Source organism: Medicago sativa, chromosome 6, assembly GCF_051527215.1.
Source record: "Medicago sativa cultivar Bolivia chromosome 6, Bolivia_mono, whole genome shotgun sequence".
In the NCBI taxonomy this organism is placed as follows: Eukaryota; Viridiplantae; Streptophyta; class Magnoliopsida; order Fabales; family Fabaceae; genus Medicago; species Medicago sativa.
In genome coordinates, this window is record NC_140754.1 from 62,999,465 (window position 1) to 63,018,130 (window position 18,666).

The 18,666-nt window shown below is 36.5% G+C and overlaps 1 protein-coding gene across 1 annotated transcript; it reads left to right on the plus strand.

Annotated features, from left to right (window-relative positions):
- Positions 1-1,359: 1,359 nt before the first annotated feature.
- LOC146916198 (uncharacterized) lies at positions 1,360-1,935 on the plus strand. The gene has a single exon (XM_085721568.1). It carries the CDS (start codon positions 1,360-1,362, stop codon positions 1,933-1,935), a length of 576 nt encoding a protein of 191 aa, XP_085577694.1.
- The last annotated feature ends 16,731 nt before the right edge of the window (positions 1,936-18,666 follow it).

An 18,666-nucleotide genomic window follows, 5' to 3' on the forward strand; every position in this document is an offset into this window, starting at 1 on the left:
CACTAAATCCTAAGAATCTTAGTAATATCTTTAATTTAAGTTTAATGATTGTGACCAGAAGTGGGATTGAACACTTCAATTTGTTAGTGAATTAGATTTGCATTGCATTTCAAAATTTCAGTTTGACGTCAATCAGATTTGCATTTTAAGATTGGTTGTGACCGTCGGCAGATTTGTATTATATAGAGACTTTTTGGATGAACGACAATAATTGGTGGAAAAATGATACCATGCATTTGACTGTTTTTTATATTAATATGCATGTAATTTTTTTTATAACAAAGTTAAATGATAACGATGGCTCTTATTGTCTATTACGTGAATTTGAGGTCCTTATTTTAGTTCAAAGCAAAATATTTTTTGAAGGCTCTTATTGTCTGTTAAGTATTTTGGAGGTTTTAAGCAAAAGTATTTTTCAAAATTCGATAATGATTAGGTAAATTTTATGGTAACCCAAAAAATTGAGTGTACCAGTACACCAAATCATTAAATTAATAATTAAATGAGCTGTTTTTTTAAGAAAAATAATTATTTTATATCATTGACAGTTATAATAATTAAATCTTATTTACTAAAACTTCGACGAAATAAAATTTACTTATTTTGATATTTTTAGTACTCATAATAAAGAATATTGCTTATTTTTTATGAGAAAAATTTTAAAAATTTAATATGATTCTTATAAATAATGAAATGATATTTTTTTTTTATGAAATGATGTTTTCTAAATATAAACATTGACAAATAGCTTTTTATATAATAAAATGATCGTTACTTTATAAATTTATAGAGCAGGAGTACCGGTACACCTCAATTTATGAGGTGTACCGTAGTAGTTCCCGATTAATTATAGCAACGCTTATAAATTATCGTCATAGTTAAGGCAAAAGTTTATAATATATAAAATAAAAAACATGTCCATACAAAAACTATATGGAAGATTGGTGCAAGTGTTTTGGGATTATGGGCTGATCTACTTTACATTATTCAAATGATAATGTACTATCCAATTTTTAATATAAGCAAAGGTTGAAATGTATTTTGGTCTAAATTAAGACCAAAATAATTTTACCTTTGATTATATTAAAAACCAGATGGTATATATTACTTTATATGTTTTTTTAGTACAGTATTTATTTACACGTTAGACAATTTTGTCTGGCATTTTAGTCTACTTATAAAGTTATTTACATGTTAGACAGTATTTTTTTAGTTTATTCTTGTTTTTTGCATTTGTTTATGGAATTTTGCTCTGCTGATTTATTGCTCTGTTCATCATCGTCCTTGATGAACAACCAAAGAGTCCCTCAAAAATCCGACTTGGAACTTTTGCTAGAAAATCTTGTATTAAATCAAACTATGCACAACCAAGAATTTAAAATCCAAGCTGGAATTTTGAATGACTCTCTCGCCAGGCTTTCATCAAAAGTGGATTCTCTTTGTACTCACAACAAAATTCTAGAGACTCAAGTCCCTCAAGTAGCCCAACAAGTAACATCTTCCTCACAAACCTCCGGAATCCTTCCGAGCCAACCTGAAGCTAACCCAAAAGGTCAAATGAATGATATTACACTTAGAAATGGTAGGCAATTAGAGGACCCCGTTGTGAAAACCAAGACAATTGAGGTTGAGGTAAAGAGTGAAAAGCCACAAAGTGAGGAAGTTGTAGTAGAGAATGAAAAGCCTAACGCACCACCACCATATAAGCCAAAATTTCCTTTCCCACAAGGGTGTAATAATTCCAAGTTAGATGAGCAGTTTAGGAAATTTATTGAATTCATTCAAGACAAATTGCCACCTAAACTTATGGATCCAGAGAGTTTTTCCACACCATGTGTCACAGGATCCGAGACTATAGAAAAAGTCATGTGTGACTTGGGAGAAAGTGTCAGTTTGATGTCATTGTCCCTTTGGGAAAGGTTGGGTATAGGGTAGAGAAACCTCTCAATCGTCAAGCTAATGACATTAAACGAGCGCTTCGTGGGAGGCAACCCACGAGTTTAATTGCTTTTATTTTGTTTGTTTTGTGTTATTTTAATTTGTTTTGTAGGTAATTGTCCAAAGATGATACGAAAAATGAAAAGAAAAAAAATCGAGCCATTGACCAGAAGCACTGGCACGCCCGTGCTTGTGGTGGCACGCCCGTGCCGACCCATCAGCATACAAAACCAACCAAATTTTTTCCTTCTTCTTCCCTCATTCTCAAACGCAACCTCTTTCATCCTTCAACTTCTCTCTCTAAACTTCCATAACCTTAACCTTCAAACCTCCATAAACTCTCTCCAAACTTCACCAAATCACACAATTTCTAAACCAAATCAACTTTAAACTTCATCCCAGACCCAATCCACCCATCAAAAACATACACCACAACACTCAAAACTCTTAATTAAAACCCAAACCCATCACTAAAACCACCTTTCCCACACAAAATCTTACCAAAACCTAACCTTCACCCAAAACCTCAAATCAAAATTAGGTCAATGGCTTCAAAGAGAAAAGGTGGAAAATTTGCTTTATGTTGGTACTAACCCACATGTACAAAAAGATCATGGTGATGATAGTGGTGATGAAGATGAGGAAGGTGCATATTTGCATGATGATCCGGTGCACCATGACCATGAAGCCGGTGGACAATATGACAATGACCGGTGGACATGGATGCAAAATGAAATCCAAAGGATGAGCACCGAGCAACAAAGACAAGGTGCTAAATGTAACAGCCCGATTTTTCGATTAGATTTATTTTTATTATTCTTAATTGTGTTATATGTGCTCTTGTGTGATTATTTGCCTCCGTGTGTATTTTGGTTGGGATTCACAGAATTCGGTGTTAGAAGGGTATTTTAGTCATTTTGGACTTAGGGGTAATTTTGTAATTTTGCTGAAGGTTATTTTTAGTGCTTAGTGAGAGTTATTATTTTTACTAAGTATTGGAGAGTGGAGTAATTATTTATTTTACCGTTAAGTGAGTAGTAACATTTTGGGTTAGAATAGAAATGGGTTAGGCTCATTAAGATATTGTGAGTTGAGCCCAATTGAGTAGAGCTTATATAAACACTAGTTGGTAGTGAAATTGGGGCTTTACCAACATTTCATTTCATTTCAATTAAGATAGAGATAGAGAAAAGATAAGGTTTCAAGAGGAAGAACAAGAGAAAGGGGTTGAAGGCTAGAGCTAGAAGAGGAATTCATCATCTAGGAGCTAAATTGAAGCTTGGGTTAGAAATTCTTGGTGCTAGAGGTAAGAGGGTTAAGCTTCACTCATAATTTCATAACTTTTTCCTTTTACCCATTTTTATGAAATTGATGAATTGATCTTAATTGGTGTAAATTCGTGCATGATTGTTGTTGTTATGTTTGAGAACATGATTTGTAAGATAATTGTGTTGTTGTTGTTGAATTTGTATGTCAAAATGGGTAGATATGAACATGGTATGTTTTTGTATGAAATTGATGAATTGTGAAGTTGTGGTTGTCGAATTATGAATGGATTCATGTTCAATTGTTGTTGTTGATGATTTGAATCATGTTGTTGTTGAATTGATACATTGGGTATCATTAATTATGAATTGGTGATGAGAATTATTGTGTTGTTGTTGAAAATGGTTGTTGTGAATATTGGTTTTGATTAGATAAGAAAACTTGTTGTTTTGAGAAAATGAATTTTTAAAAGAATCGTATGACTTATTCAAATGCCACGAAACGTGTGAGTTTGATGTGTTGGAGCCTCGGGTTATGCCTCGGATCACTTTTGACATTGAAGGGTTTCAAACATTCGATTTTGGGGCAAAAATCGCGTAAACCCGCGGCCGAAACGCGCGAAAACGCACGCTACGGAGCGCTGCGCCTGGGCTAGGGCGCTAGGTGCCCAACACAGGGCAACGTGCCCGTTGTTCCGTGTTCGGGTGGTTGGGGGCAGTCGTGTAGGGGTCCTTAGCGACCGTTTGAAGGTGTTCTTGTACTATTTTCACTTACTTTTCAACTGGAACATACTTGGCTTTGTTGAATGTTTGAGTTTTCAAATGGTTTCAAACTTGTGTATACGATATTCGGTTTTTCGGAAAAGTATCGGAAACGATCTTTTGTAGGCGAATCGATTTGCAAACTTAATCTACAGCTCATATAGACTTAGATAAGGTTTGTAAGGATGGTGCAAGATTTTAATTAATTCAAACTTGATTTTTCCCTTTTGATTGACATTTTGGGTTTCAAAACGCTTAAGTGAGCCGAACTTTGTAAACTATGGGTTTCCGATGTAATTGGCCGGTGAAACATACATGAATGTACACCTACACTCATATGTGATTAGTGTGCATGCATGGTCGAGGCAATTGGATTGTTTTACTTGAATTGGTCCTTTAGTCTCAATATTTTGAAAGTGAGATATTTTTGATACGGACTTAGTGAATCATGATGTGTGTAACACCCCGTTTTCCCAACATAAAAATTTCATATTAAATCAGAGTATTTAAATCATAAACGGAATGTCACATACTACTTGAAAGTCATAAAATGGATAATTAACATTATCCTTCAAAATTCAACATCATAAAATCTGAAACTTTGCAGCGGAAAATAGTTCAACATAAATAAAGTCTTGGCACGCAGGCCTTATCAGAAAATCTCATAATTTGGTTCAATACTTATTCATAAAAAAGTTCATAAAAGACACGTAAGGAATAGAAGTAAAGCAAGCCCCATCCCGTTACGTATCAGAGCACCTAGACACAATGTGAGGAGTCCACTCACGAACGCCTCTAGTCTTTGTTACCTGCAAGTTACCCATACGAAGGGCAACATTTTCAAGCAGAAGGGGTGAGATTTCACAGTCAATAAATTAAACATATAATTCATCAAAATGCATTTAACAACATAAAACATTATCCATATTTATCACATAGCATAATATCAATTCATGATCAAATATCATCAGTAAATCACAATCAACAACATCTTTTAAATCATCATCAGACATCATATTCAACTTGACACTTAACTCGACAATGCGACACAACTTGACAAATGCAACTCTTAACAACTTATATCATCGTAAACTTCTTGATATGCAAATGCATGTGGTACCATTCGGGGCATCAAGCCCCCAACATAAATGAGCGTAAATAGGCTCTTCAACATGTGAGTATAAAGCTGCCGGGCCTCAAGCCCCCAACGTAGTTTGAGCATTAAGCTGTCGGGCCTCAAGCCCCCATCTTTAATGAGCATGCAATGGACTCAATCCTCCTACAACTTAGACAACATAAAAACATCGAGAACATCTCTTACAATTCCATAAACATGGACAACTTCTTAAATCATTGCAACTTAGACCGACTGATGCAACTTCAAGACATTTAAATGGACAACAGCATTAAACAACAGCAAAATACAACATGTAATAGTACTTGAATGTTTCAACATCATTTGAGGAATGAATTACATCAACATAAATTCCATAACACATCAAGATATCACTCATACAACATTACTAATAATCTTAGCCATCTAACAGACTTCTAGAACATCTGGAAGTATCCTAAACAACCCTCATTCTTACTCCTAAGACCAACTCATGACTACACGTGCGAAAGGATCGCAAGGGAAACAAATTGGGCAACTAGCAGCTTAACTCGCAATGGCGAGTAATGGGTCTGCTCGCAGTGGCGAGTAATGTTGCTCGCAATGGCGAGCGACGAGTTCATAGCTCGCAGTTGCGAGTGTTGCTACTCGCAGTTGCGAGAGATGAATGTCAGTACGGCCAAAAACATGTTTTTCTCAAAATTTCACCTAATCTCTTTGTTCTACCATCCAATTAACATCTAATTATCACCCTATGAAATATCTAAGGTCTGTATACGAGTTTTACATCAATCTAACAACTTTTCACGGTTCAATCATCAAATCGGTCATAAACTTAATTTCTCAATTCTCATAAAAACTCAACATAATCATGTTAAATTCATTCTTCAGAGTCATACCCTTAATAATATTGAAAGTTAGTCTCACCGTTACCTGGTTATGATGAAATCGCAGCTCTCCCTCTAGTTCTCATCTTTTCTGACTTTTCTCCATTTTTCTTCAAAAGTGTTTCCCGTAAAAACGTTTCTAACTTACGTTTGCCCTATTTATCTTTTCGTATTACTCTTCTCACCTCTAAACTTACTCATTTTACCTCACAGCCCAACTTCTAATATTTTTATTTTATTTTTCATATCTTATTTTATTTAATAATAAAATAAGTCACACCAACATTATAACTTCACGAAATCATATACTTCACATCAATCTTGAAAATCACATAATTTATCTATTAATCATGTACACTACTTAATTTCTTAAATCATATAAATCACACATATATAAATCATATAAATATATGTTAAAGCTCATCAAATAATTAAATAATTACGACGAGCGTTACAATGTGTCATGGTATTTGGTCGATGAAATGCTTACATAGCCTCTACTACACGCACAAGTGACGTGTGAGAATACATGGCATAGGCAATTGAACTTGTGTACTTTGTTTTGGCTTAAATACTCAATTATTTTAATGTTGTGACTTTGAGAGACGAACTTGTTTGAAATTGAGTTTTAAGAGCCAATTGTATATGAATCCTTTATGAATAGTTGTTATACCTTATGTGAAGATGATTGGAGGTGTATATATGTGAAAACCATATGTTGCTTGAATCGTGAATGTTGTTGGTTATGGTATATATGTTAAGTGGTGGTGAATTGTTGTTGATTGCATATATACAAGTATTGGTGATGTTGAGGTGATTAGTTTGTGTGAACATATGCATTGTAGTCGAGTCATATGTTCATGCATTCATGACTGGTGGTGGTGGATTTTATATCCAATTGAGGTGATTACGATGTTTTAGTTGCATCGAAGGTGACGACATTGAGGTGATATGGTACCGCATGCATCTAGATGAGTCTAAAGCCATTGCATACATTGTTGGTGAATTGAATTACATTTGAGTTGCACATGATGATTGAACTTGTTAATTGTTAATTGACATGGTTGAAATTGTGGGATGTGTATGATACACTTGTTGATACAAACTTGGAATGATGATATTGAATGATGCGAGTGTTGTGAATACTTGCGAATACATGTATGACTTGTTATCCTTCGTTCTTGAATATATCTTCATTTCCAATATTCTTGTTAAATCTTATATGGATTATGATGATGTAATGCTAACCCTCAGTGGTTTACCACCTACCTTTCCGTATGGACGGGTAGATGGAGTGCAGGGTGCTTAGATTGTGTGCTTGATGTTGCCGAGGAGCGGAGTTCCTCCTTATTATATGCAAGTGTCTCGATTAGGGCTCTGATCTAGGGTAGTACTTGCATGTTGGATCTTATTTTGATTATGTAATTGGAGTTGAGACATTGATTGTATCTGAGAGATGTATTTATTGTCATGAGATGTGGAGATGTTACTCATATGGCTTTATATATGTTCCGCTGCTATGTTTATGAAACTTGACAATTTATACATGTATGTTGCTTTTATTTTGATGATGTAGCATCTATTTCTAGAATATATTTGTATATTTGCACGTTTTACCGCTTATTAGAAGTAGGGTGTTACAAGTTGGTATCAAAGCCGTGGTCAGTCCTTGTCCGGACTAGTATCCGTTGAATTTTCCTGTTAGTATGCGAATGGTAATGAGTTACCTTCGGTACTTGTTTTGTTGTGTTGCTGTTCTTATCTGTTGGTTGTTTTTCCCGTTGTATGCGACATGTACGGAAGTACTGACGGTACTTGTTCCGGTGTTCCGTTCTTTTAGGCGGGTCTGAGCTAAGTGGGGAGAATCAGCATACTCCAGGTATCTTTTGGATAGAGAAGCTCAGTTGTTTGTGGTTGTGGTTTCTGCAAAGTTTGAAGAACTTTCGAGGTTTTGTCTGTACATCAATGCGGAGGATGCTATGGTTTCTAAGTGTGTGAAGTTTGAGAACGGTTTGAGGCCCGACATCTATCAGTACATGTGTATTCAGGAGATCCGTGACTTTGATACTTTGGTGCATAAGTGTCGTATGTTTATTGAAGTTGGGAAGGTCAAGGTGAACCATTACAAGGCGATGAATGAGAAGAAGGGAAAGAGTCATGGATTTGGGAAGACGTACAACAAGCACAAAGGCAAGAAGAGAGAATTTGGTGGAGGCTCTAAACTGAATGTTGCTGAGGTGAGGTGCTACAAGTGTGGCACATTGGGTCATTTTGCTAACGATTGCAAGAGTGGTGAGAAATGCTACAAGTATGGGGAAGCAAGTCACAAGGCTTTTGAGTGCAAGAAGGAGATCACTTGCTACAATTGTGGTGAGAAGGGGCATATCAGTACTAAGTGCACCAAGCCGTAGAAGGCGGCGGGGAAAATGTTTGCATTGAATGCGGAAGAGGTGGAGCATCCGGATAATCTCATCTGAGGTATGTGTTTTATCAATAGTACTCCTTTGATTGCAATTATTGATACTGGTGCTACTCATTCTTTTATTGCAGTTAGTTGTGTTGAGCGTTTGGGTTTGGTTGTGACTCCGTTGTCTCGGGGGATGGTTATCGATACCACGGCTAGTGGTTCGGTGACTACTTCTTTAGTGTGTGCTAAGTGTCCTGTTAGTTTTGGCAATGTTGATTTTGAATTGGATCTTGTGTGTCTTCCGTTGAAGCATATGGACGTGATTTTTGGTAAGGATTGAATGTTGACTTTTGGTGTTAACATTAATTGTTTGACCAAGAATATAACGTTTTCTAAGCCGGTAGCTGATGAAGGTGGAATGTTCTTGACCGCGGAACAAGTGAAGAAGTCTTTGGACGGTGAAGCCAGTGTGTTCATGATGTTTGCTTCCTTGAAGGAAAGTGGAGAGAAAAGAGTTGGCGATTTGCCGGTAGTGCAAGAATTTCCAGAAGTTTTTCCGGACGACATTACCGAGTTACCTTCGGAGAGGGAAGTTAAGTTTGCAATTGATTTGGTACCAGGAATGAATCATATTTCGATTGCGCCGTATTGGATGTCTGCATCAGAGTTGGGTGAATTGATGAAGCAGTTGGAAGAGTTGCTCTAGAAGCAGTTTATCAGGCCGAGTGTTTCTCCGTGGGGTGCTCCTGTGTTGCTAGTTAAGAAGAAGGATGGAAGCATGAGGTTGTGTGTGGATTATCGGCAGTTGAATAAAGCGACGATTAAGAATCGATATCCGCTTCCGAGGATTGATGATTTGATGGATTTGAGATCAGGATATCATCAGATTAGAGTAAAGGCGGAAGATATATCCAAAACTGCGTTCATTACGAGGTATGGACACTATGAGTATTCTGTGATGCCATTTGGAGTGTCTAATGCGCCAGGTGTCTTCATGGAGTATATGAATAGAATATTTCATCCTTTTCTGGACCGTTTTGTGGTGGTGTTCATAGATGATATTTTGGTGTATTCGAAGTCTGAAGAAGAGCATGTCGAGCATTTGAGGATTGTGTTGGGAGTCTTGAAGGAAAAGAAGTTGTTTGCTAAGTTGTCGAAGTATGAGTTTTGGTTGCGGGAAGTGAGTTTCATTAGTCATGTGATTTCTAAAGGCGGTATTGTCGTGGATCCGTCGAAGGTTGATGCATTGTTGCGGCGGGAATCACCTAAGTCTGTTTTTGAAGTTAGAAGCTTTCTTGGGTTAGCAGGTTATTATCGGAGGTTCATTGAGGGATTCTCTAAGTTGGCGTTGCCATTAACGCAGTTGACTCAGAAAGGGCAAGCTTATGTTTGGGATGCTAAATGTGAGAAGAGTTTCCAAGAGTTGAAGAAGAGGTTGACTTCAGCTCCAGTGTTGATTTTGCTGAATCCGAAGGAATCGTTTGTTGTGTACTGTGATGCTTCTAAGATGTGTTTTGGTGGTGTGCTTATGCAGAATCGTCAGGTTGTGGCTTATGCTTCGAGGCAGTTGAAAGTTCATGAGAAGAATTATCCGACTCATGATTTGGAATTGGCGGCCGTTGTGTATGTGTTGAAGATTTGGAGGCATTATTTGTATGGTTCTAAGTTTGAGGTGTTCAGTGACCACAAGAGTCTGAAGTACTTGTTTGACCAGAAGGAGTTGAATATGAGGCAAAGAAGATGGTTGGAGTATCTTAAGGATTTCGACTTTCAATTGAGTTATCACCCTGGGAAGGCGATTGTTGTTGTTGATGCTTTGAGTAGAAAGTCGTTGCATATGTCTGCTTTGATGGTGAAGGAGTTGGAATTGATTGAACAGTTTCGAGATTTGAGTTTGGTTAGCAAGTTGACGCCGGATGGTATGAGGTTGGGAATGTTGAAGCTGACTAGTAATATTTTGGAAGAGATCAAGAATGGTCAGAAGGAAGATTTGGAAATTGTAGATCGAGTGGTTTTGGTTAACCAAGGTAAGGGTGGAGACTCAGGTTGGGTGAGAACGGTGTTTTGATGTTTCGTGATCGTGTTTGTGTACCAGATGTTCTTGAGCTTAAGAGGAGGATTTTGGATGAAGGTCATAGAAGTAGTTTGAGTATTCATCCAGGAGCGACTAAGATGTATCAAGATTTGAAGAGGTTGTTTTGGTGGCCTGGAATGAAGAAAGAGATCGCAGAGCTTGTGTATGCTTATTTGGTTTGTCAGAAGTCTAAGATTGAACATCAGAGACCATCAGGTTTGATGCAACCGTTGTTTGTGCCAGAGTGGAAGTGGGATAGTATCTCTATGGATTTTGTTGGAGCTTTGCCGAAGATTGTGAAGGGTTTTGATTCGATTTGGATGATTGTTGATCGGTTGACGAAGTCGGCACATTTTGTTCCTATCAAGACCGGTATGTCTATGGGGAAGTTGGCTGAGATCTACATTGAGCAGATTGTTAGATTGCATGGTATTACTTCTAGTATTGTGTCGGATCGGGATCCGAGGTTTACTTCTAAGTTTTGGGAGAGCTTGCAAGCTGCTTTGGGGACTAAGTTGAGGTTGAGTTCTGCTTATCATCCCCATACTGATGGTCAGACGGAGAGGACGATTCAGAGTTTGGAAGATTTGTTGAGGGCTTGTGTTTTGGAACAAGGTGTCAGTTGGGTTGAATGTTTACCGTTGATTGAGTTTACTTACAACAACAGTTTTCATTCTAGTATCGGAATGGCACCGTTTGAGGCTTTGTATGGTCGGAGGTGTTGGACTCCTTTGTGTTGGTATGAGTCAGGTGAAAGTGCTTTGTTAGGACCAGAAGTTGTGCAAGAGACGACCGAGAAGGTTAAGATGATTCAAGAGAAGATGAGAGCATCTCAGAGTAGGCAGAAGAGTTATCATGATAAGAGGAGAAAGGACATTGAGTTTCAGGTAGGTGATCATGTGTTTTTGAGAGTGAATCCTGTGACCGGTGTTGGTCGTGCTTTGAAGTGTCGGAAGTTGACTCCTCGTTTTGTTGGACTGTTTGAGATTGTTGAGAAGGTTGGGGTTGTAGCGTATCGGATTGCGTTACCACCATCTTTGTCGAATCTTCATGATGTGTTTCATGTGTCTCAGTTGAGGAAGTATGTGTATGATGCGTCTCATGTGATTCAAGTGGATGATTTGGAAGTAAGAGATAATTTGACCGTTGAGACTTGGCCTGTTACGATTGAGGATCGGGAAGTGAAGCGATTGCGTGGCAAGGAGATCGTTTTGGTTAAAGTGATTTGGGTTGGACCGACTGGTGAGAGTGCCACTTAGGAACCGGAGAGTAGGATGAGGGTTGCATATCCAGAGTTGTTTCTTTTAGGTAATTTTCGAGGGCGAAAGTTCATTTTAGTGGGGGAGAGTTGTAACAACCCGATTTTTCGATTAGATTTATTTTTATTATTCTTAATTTTGTTATATGTGCTCTTGTGTGATTATTTGTCTCCGTGTGTATTTTGGTTGGGATTCGTAGAATTCGGTGTTAAAAGGGTATTTTAGTCATTTTGGACTTAGGGGCATTTTGGTCATTTTGAGAGCAGGGGTAATTTTGTAATTTTGCTGAAGGTTATTTTTAGTGCTTAGTGAGAGTTATTATTTTTACTAAGTATTGGAGAGTGGAGTAATTATTTATTTTACCGTTAAGTGAGTAGTAACATTTTGGGTTAGAATAGAAATGGGTTAGGCCCATTAAGATATTGTGAGTTGAGCCCAATTGAGTAAAGCTTATATAAACACTAGTTGGTAGTTAAATTGGGGCTTTACCAACATTTCATTTCATTTCAATTAAGATAGAGATAGAGAGAAGATAAGGGTTGAAGAGGAAGAACAGGAGAAAGGGGTTGGAGGCTAGAGCTAGAAGAGGAATTCATCATCTAGGAGCTAAATTGAAGCTTGGGTTAGAAATTCTTGGTGCTAGAGATAAGAGGGTTAGGCTTCACTCATAATTTCATAACTTTTTCCTTTTACCCATTTTTATGAAATTGATGAATTGATCTTAATTGGTGTAAATTCGTTCATGATTGTTGTTGTTATGTTTGAGAACATGATTTGTATGATAATTGTGTTGTTGTTGTTGAATTTGTATGTAAAAATGGGTAGATATGAACATGGTATGTTTTTGTATGAAATTGATGAATTGTGAAGTTGTGGTTGTTGAATTATGAATGGATTCATGTTCAATTGTTGTTGATGATGATTTAAATCATGTTGTTGTTGAATTGATACATTGGGTATCATTAATTATGAATTGGTGATGAGAATTGTTGTGTTGTTGTTGAAAATGGTTGTTGTGAATATTGGTTTTGATTAGAGAAGAAAACTTGTTGTTTTGAGAAAATGAATTTTTAAAAGAATCGTATGACTTATTCAAATGCTAGGAAACGTGTGAGTTTGATGTGTTGGAGCCTCGGGTTATGCCTCGGATCACTTTTGACATTGAAGGGTTTCAAACATTCAATTTTGGGGCAAAAATGGCGTAAACCCGCGGCCGAAACGCACGAAAACGCACGTTACGGAGCGCTGCGCCTGAGCTAGGGCGCTAGGCGCCCACACTCAGAGAGCTAGCGTTAGGCGCTGCACCTTTGGCGCCAGGCGCCCAGCACAGGGCAACGTGCCCGTTGTTCCGTGTTCGGGTGGTCGGGGGCAGTCGTGTAGGGGTCCGTAGCGACTGTTTGAAGGTGTTCTTGTACTGTTTTCACTTACTTTTCAACTGGAACATACTTGGCTTTGTTGAATGTTTGAGTTTTTAAATGGTTTCAAACTTGTGTATACGATATTCGGTTTTTCAGAAAAGTATCGGAAATGATCTTTTGTGGGCGAATCGATTTGCAAACTTAATCTACAGCTCATATAGACTTAGATAAGGTTTGTAAAGATGGTGCAAGATTTTAATTACATCAAACTTGTTTTACTATGGGTTTCCGATGTAATTGGTCGGTGAAACATACATGAATGTACACCTACACTCATATGTGATTAGTGTGCATGCATGGTCGAGGCAATTGGATTGTTTTACTTGAATTGGTCCTTTAGTCTCAATATTTTGAAAGTGAGATATTTTTGATACGGACTTAGTGAATCATGATGTGTCATGGTATTTGGCCGATGAAATGCTTACGTAGCCTCTACTACACGCACAAGTGACTTGTGAGAATACATGGCATAGGAAATTGAACTTGTTTACTTTGTTTTGGCTTAAATACTCAATTCTTTTAATGTTGTGACTTTGAGAGACGAACTTGTTTGAAATTGAGTTTTAAGAGCCAATTGTATATGAATCCTTTATGAATAGTTGTTATACCTTATGTGAAGATGATTGGAGGTCTATATATGTGACAACTATATTTTGCTTGAATCATGAATGTTGTTGGTGATGGTATATATGTTAAGTGGTGGTGAATTGTTGTTGATTGCATATATACAAGTATTGGTGATGTTGAGGTGATTAGTTTGTGTGAACATATGCATTGTAGTCGAGTCATATGTTCATGCATTCATGACTGATGGTGGTGGATTTTATATCCAATTGAGGTGATTACGATGTTTTTGTTGCATCGAAGGTGACGACCTTGAGGTGATATGGTACCGCATGCATCTAGATGAGTCTAGAGTCATTGCATACATTGTTGGTGAATTGAATTACATTTGAGTTGTACATGATGATTGAACTTGTTAATTGTTAATTGACATGGTTGAAATTGTGGGATGTGTATGATACACTTGTTGATACAAACTCGTAATGATGATATTGAATGATGTGAGTGTTGTGAATACTTGTGAATACATGTATGACTTGTTATCCTTCATTCTTGAATATATCTTCATTTCCAATATTCTTGTTAAATCTTATATGGATTATGATGATGTAATGGTAACCCTCAGTGGTTTACCACCTACCTTTCCGTATGGACGGGTAGATGGAGTGCAGGGTGCTTAGATTGTGTGCTTGATGTTACCGAGGAGCGGAGTTCCTCCTTTTTATATGCAAGTGTCTAGATTAGGGCTCTGATCTAGGGTAGTACTTGCATGTTGGATGTTATTTTGATTATGTAATTGGAGTTGAGACATTGATTGTATCTGAGAGATGTATTTATTGTCATGAGATGTGGAGATGTTACTCATATGGCTTTATATATATTCTGCTGCTATGTTTATGAAACTTGACAATTTATACATGTATGTTGCTTTTATTTTGATGACGTAGCATCTATTTCTAGAATATATTTGTATATTTTCGCGTTTTACCGCTTATTAGAAGTAGGGTGTTACACTGAAATCTCCGGGCTCGCGGTGATGTCCAAAGAGGCAATCATTTGCGTGAAGAAAATGACCGCACGCTCTTGAGGATGATGCAGCACCTTAACCTCCAGGATCCTCGATAGGGTCCCCAATAAATTGTGAGTTCTCTCTTTTCCTTTTCCTTTTATTTCCTGCAATTTTTATTTCTTTTTAAATCATTAAGGACAATGTTTTACCCCAAGTGTGGGGGGAGTCAATAAAATGTCAAGTATCGTAGTGTTTCCAAACTCCCTTGAATTTTAATTCTTTGTTTTGTTTTGTTGCGAAAGGCATGTAAAGCAGCTTGTTTTTATTGTAAATTAGGACATAAATTTTTTGTTGTCTCTTCTGAAATGGTTGTTTCTTGTACATGAAAGTGATTTCTTGTGTTTTGAGTGTTCTTGCTATACACACATCATGTTTTATTGTGAAAATTCTCTTTGAGAAAGCACAAAGTTGCAGTCTTTGAGTAAGTGTGTAGGTAGGTATTTTAAGGAGCACATTCTAACTTTAGTGGTAAATTGACCCTTAAAAGTCTTCAGACTAAAAGTAGTATAGGTTTGTGTGGGGAGAAAAGACTTGAAAAATAATAAGTGACCGTAAAGAAACCGGTAATGGTTGGTCACCAAGACATTAAAATGATCAAATGCCTAAAAACTAGGATGATTATCAAGAGGGTTGGAAGTAAATATATTTATAAGGGGACATCATTGACTCTGGGGGCAGGAGTAGGCCTCACTAACTTCCCACGTGAAGATGGTGTTTCTCTGACAACCAAAAGTAGCTTCTGTAATTCCTTCTTACTCAAAATGTGAAATGATCCAATGATCAAATAATTCTTATCTCTCTTATATGAAATGAAGAAAGGACTTTTCTCGGCTGGTTTAGTGTTAAGGTTAGAACCTGTTTTATCATAATATCTCTTACACAGGAGCAAGAAAAAGCTGGACTACACACATACACACTCACTTGAGACTCGTTGTTGGGTTGAATAAGTTCATAAGTAATGCTTGAAGCTGTGATTAGTGTATGCTTAGAACAAAGCCTTGGAGGAGACATGAGTTTTAATTGTATTGTCATATGTTAAATTTTGTTTATGCTGCTGATGTTTATGCCTTTTGCTTGAGGACAAGCAAAGATTCAAGTGTGGGGGAGTTTGATGAGTCATAAATTAGTGTTTTTTATATATTATTTGAGTCTATTTTATTTAGATTTTATATAGTTTTATTTCCTTTTTAGAACTATTTTACTTCAATTGCAAGTTATTTAATTTCAGGAGCAAATATTTGAAAGATTGAGTCTTGGAGCAAAAGAAAGGAGATTTGGAGCTGATTCGGGTTGAAAATACGAAGATTTGGTACAAAAATATGAAGCCAACCAACCAGAAGGCCACATACTTCCTTTTGCTACTTTTGCTTCTTCGACAAGCTGCCTGTTTAGTTTATTTTTGACCTAAATCCCATGGTGTCTTGTGGAAAATTGGGGCTTAAGTAGTTGTAGACTATAAATAGAGAAGCTAGCAAACATATTCATTCATCTTTTGTTCTTGGAAATAATAAGTGACAATTGTTTTCTTTAATAAAAGTTCAACCTTTATTTTATGTTCTTCTTCTTCTTCTTCTTCTTCTCTTCTATGTCTACAATGAACAAGAGTGAGTAGACACTTCTGGCCTTGGGATTGTTGGATGAGTCTAATGACCTAATCCCTATCAAATCAAGCCTCGAACCCTAATTCTATGTAAATCTATTTTCTAATCTAAATTCACCGTTTTTATAATGAATTAACAAGTATCAAATTCATAAAGCGACAGCGGAGGGTTAGTACTTGTTAGTTCATAATCACAAATATCAAAGCGAAGCATTGAAAGAAGAAGTTTTAATATTGGAACAAGTGAATTTAGATAAGGATTGCGAAACATGAGAATAGTCTAGCCAACCTTGAGACAATAAAGTTTCGTTCTTCAAGGATTTCAATAGAAATCAACCATGAGAATAGGCGTGGTTGCTAGTGAAACACACTCACTGAAACCGAAAGGAGATGTGATAGGCTAATGAGAAACTTGTCTTTAGAAAATAGGTCCAACATAAAGTTCTAGGTTTAGGGTTTGGTTTGTGAAGGATTTGTCACCATGACGAACCAATAATCCTAAGGCGCTTTTCATTATTATATTTTCTTTTAAAACAAAATACAAAACCTTTCAACTAATTGAACTCTTCTCAAATCCTTATCGAAAGTTAATGGAATTCATAACTCCCTGTCTGAATGATATATTTTATTACTACATTATAAACCGTGCACTTGCGGATTTACTACATTAGTTCACCACATGCACCACTCCAAGTCCAAAAAAGGCTCTATTGTGTTTAAAATTGACCTTGAGAAGGCTTATGATAGCCTAAATTGGAAGTTCTTGGAGATCACCTTAATTGATTTTGGTCTTCCTCCAATCATAGTTTCATTGATCATGAGTTGCGTTCGATCTAGTAATTTGGCCGTTTTGTGGAATGGTGCTCGAACGAATAATTTTAGACCAAGTAGAGGGCTCCGTCAAGGGGATCCTCTATCACCTTATTTGTTTGTCTTATGTATGGAGAGGCTTTCACTGAGCATCCAACAAAAAGTCAATGATGGTACTTGGAAACCGATCCAGATATCTAAGGGTGGCCCCTCTCTCTCCCATATCCTTTTTGTTGATGATGTTATGCTATTTTGTGAAGCCAATGTCAAACAAATGCAAGTTGTTATGAATACTCTTGATGACTTATGTACTACCTCTGGGATAAAAGTATACACCTTGAAATCAAAGCTATGTGCTCTAGGATGGTGCAGGTGGACAGAAAGCATGATAATTACATAGATATAATATTTTCCTTTTCATTCACTGTCCAACAACAATTACAAAGCATATAAAAAAAACTATCTTTAAAAAAATCAAATTATAATTAATAGTTTGACATTTAACATGACACATGCATGAACTCTTTTGACTTTTCTCTTGACTCTAATTTATTTCCTTTTCACAATTTACTACTCCATGGAGGTTCCACTCTAATGAGCATAAGGCCGTTTCGGTAACTATAACATGATTATTAGTATTTTGAGCAAGATATGCTTAAACTCTAATCATTCTAGTCCGATCGCACTACCTTATCATAAATAGTCTAGTTTTGTCAGGCTCACCGTGTCTGGTGGTACGAGTACCTTCAGCCGGGAAGCAATCCCCAACTATTGATAGGCGTTCGAAACACAAGTGCCCTCGATAGGTCCTCAAAGTAACCAAACCATAACTATTCACATTCCCATCTACACTTGAATGTATAGGGACCTGTTATAGCTCCTTAACTGTCTCTAATTTCTAGATGAGACGAAACAATGTCAAACAATTATCCATTTATGTTTATAAAATTGATTAGCCACTTCATAAATTTATTCAATTAGTTTAGTGATGTAATTCAAACCAGTACATAATGATTCAACAAATAATAACCAACATATATTCTTTTTCATATATATATATATATATATATATATATATATATATATATATATATATATATATATATATAGCATCGAAATTCCAGCAAGGAATAATTCATGTTACTTAGTTAAACATCACACATGCCTTTGTTTTTAATCACTTACCCGTACAGTATCTAATATATATATATATATACTATGTCTATGTGCTTAAGCTAGTGATCATTGTTTGGCATTTTTAAGTTTGTTTTTCTTTACAACATACCTATGAGTAAGGTCTTATTAAGTTGATACCATAAAATTTATAAGGTGAGATACAATTATCTCTCTCAGATTGTTTCTTTCTAAGAGAAGTTTTTACTCACGATCAACGTTATAAGTTATCGCGTCGAATCATAATCGACACTTTTCATATATTTTCAACTAATTTCACTCATCAAAATTACATAATACGTATTGAAAGTTTATATACTCATTTA

Coding starts and splice junctions, on each gene's coding strand:
- LOC146916198 (XM_085721568.1), top strand. CDS start 1,360: ATGCACAACCAAGAATTTAAAATCCAAGCTGGAATTTTGAATGACTCT.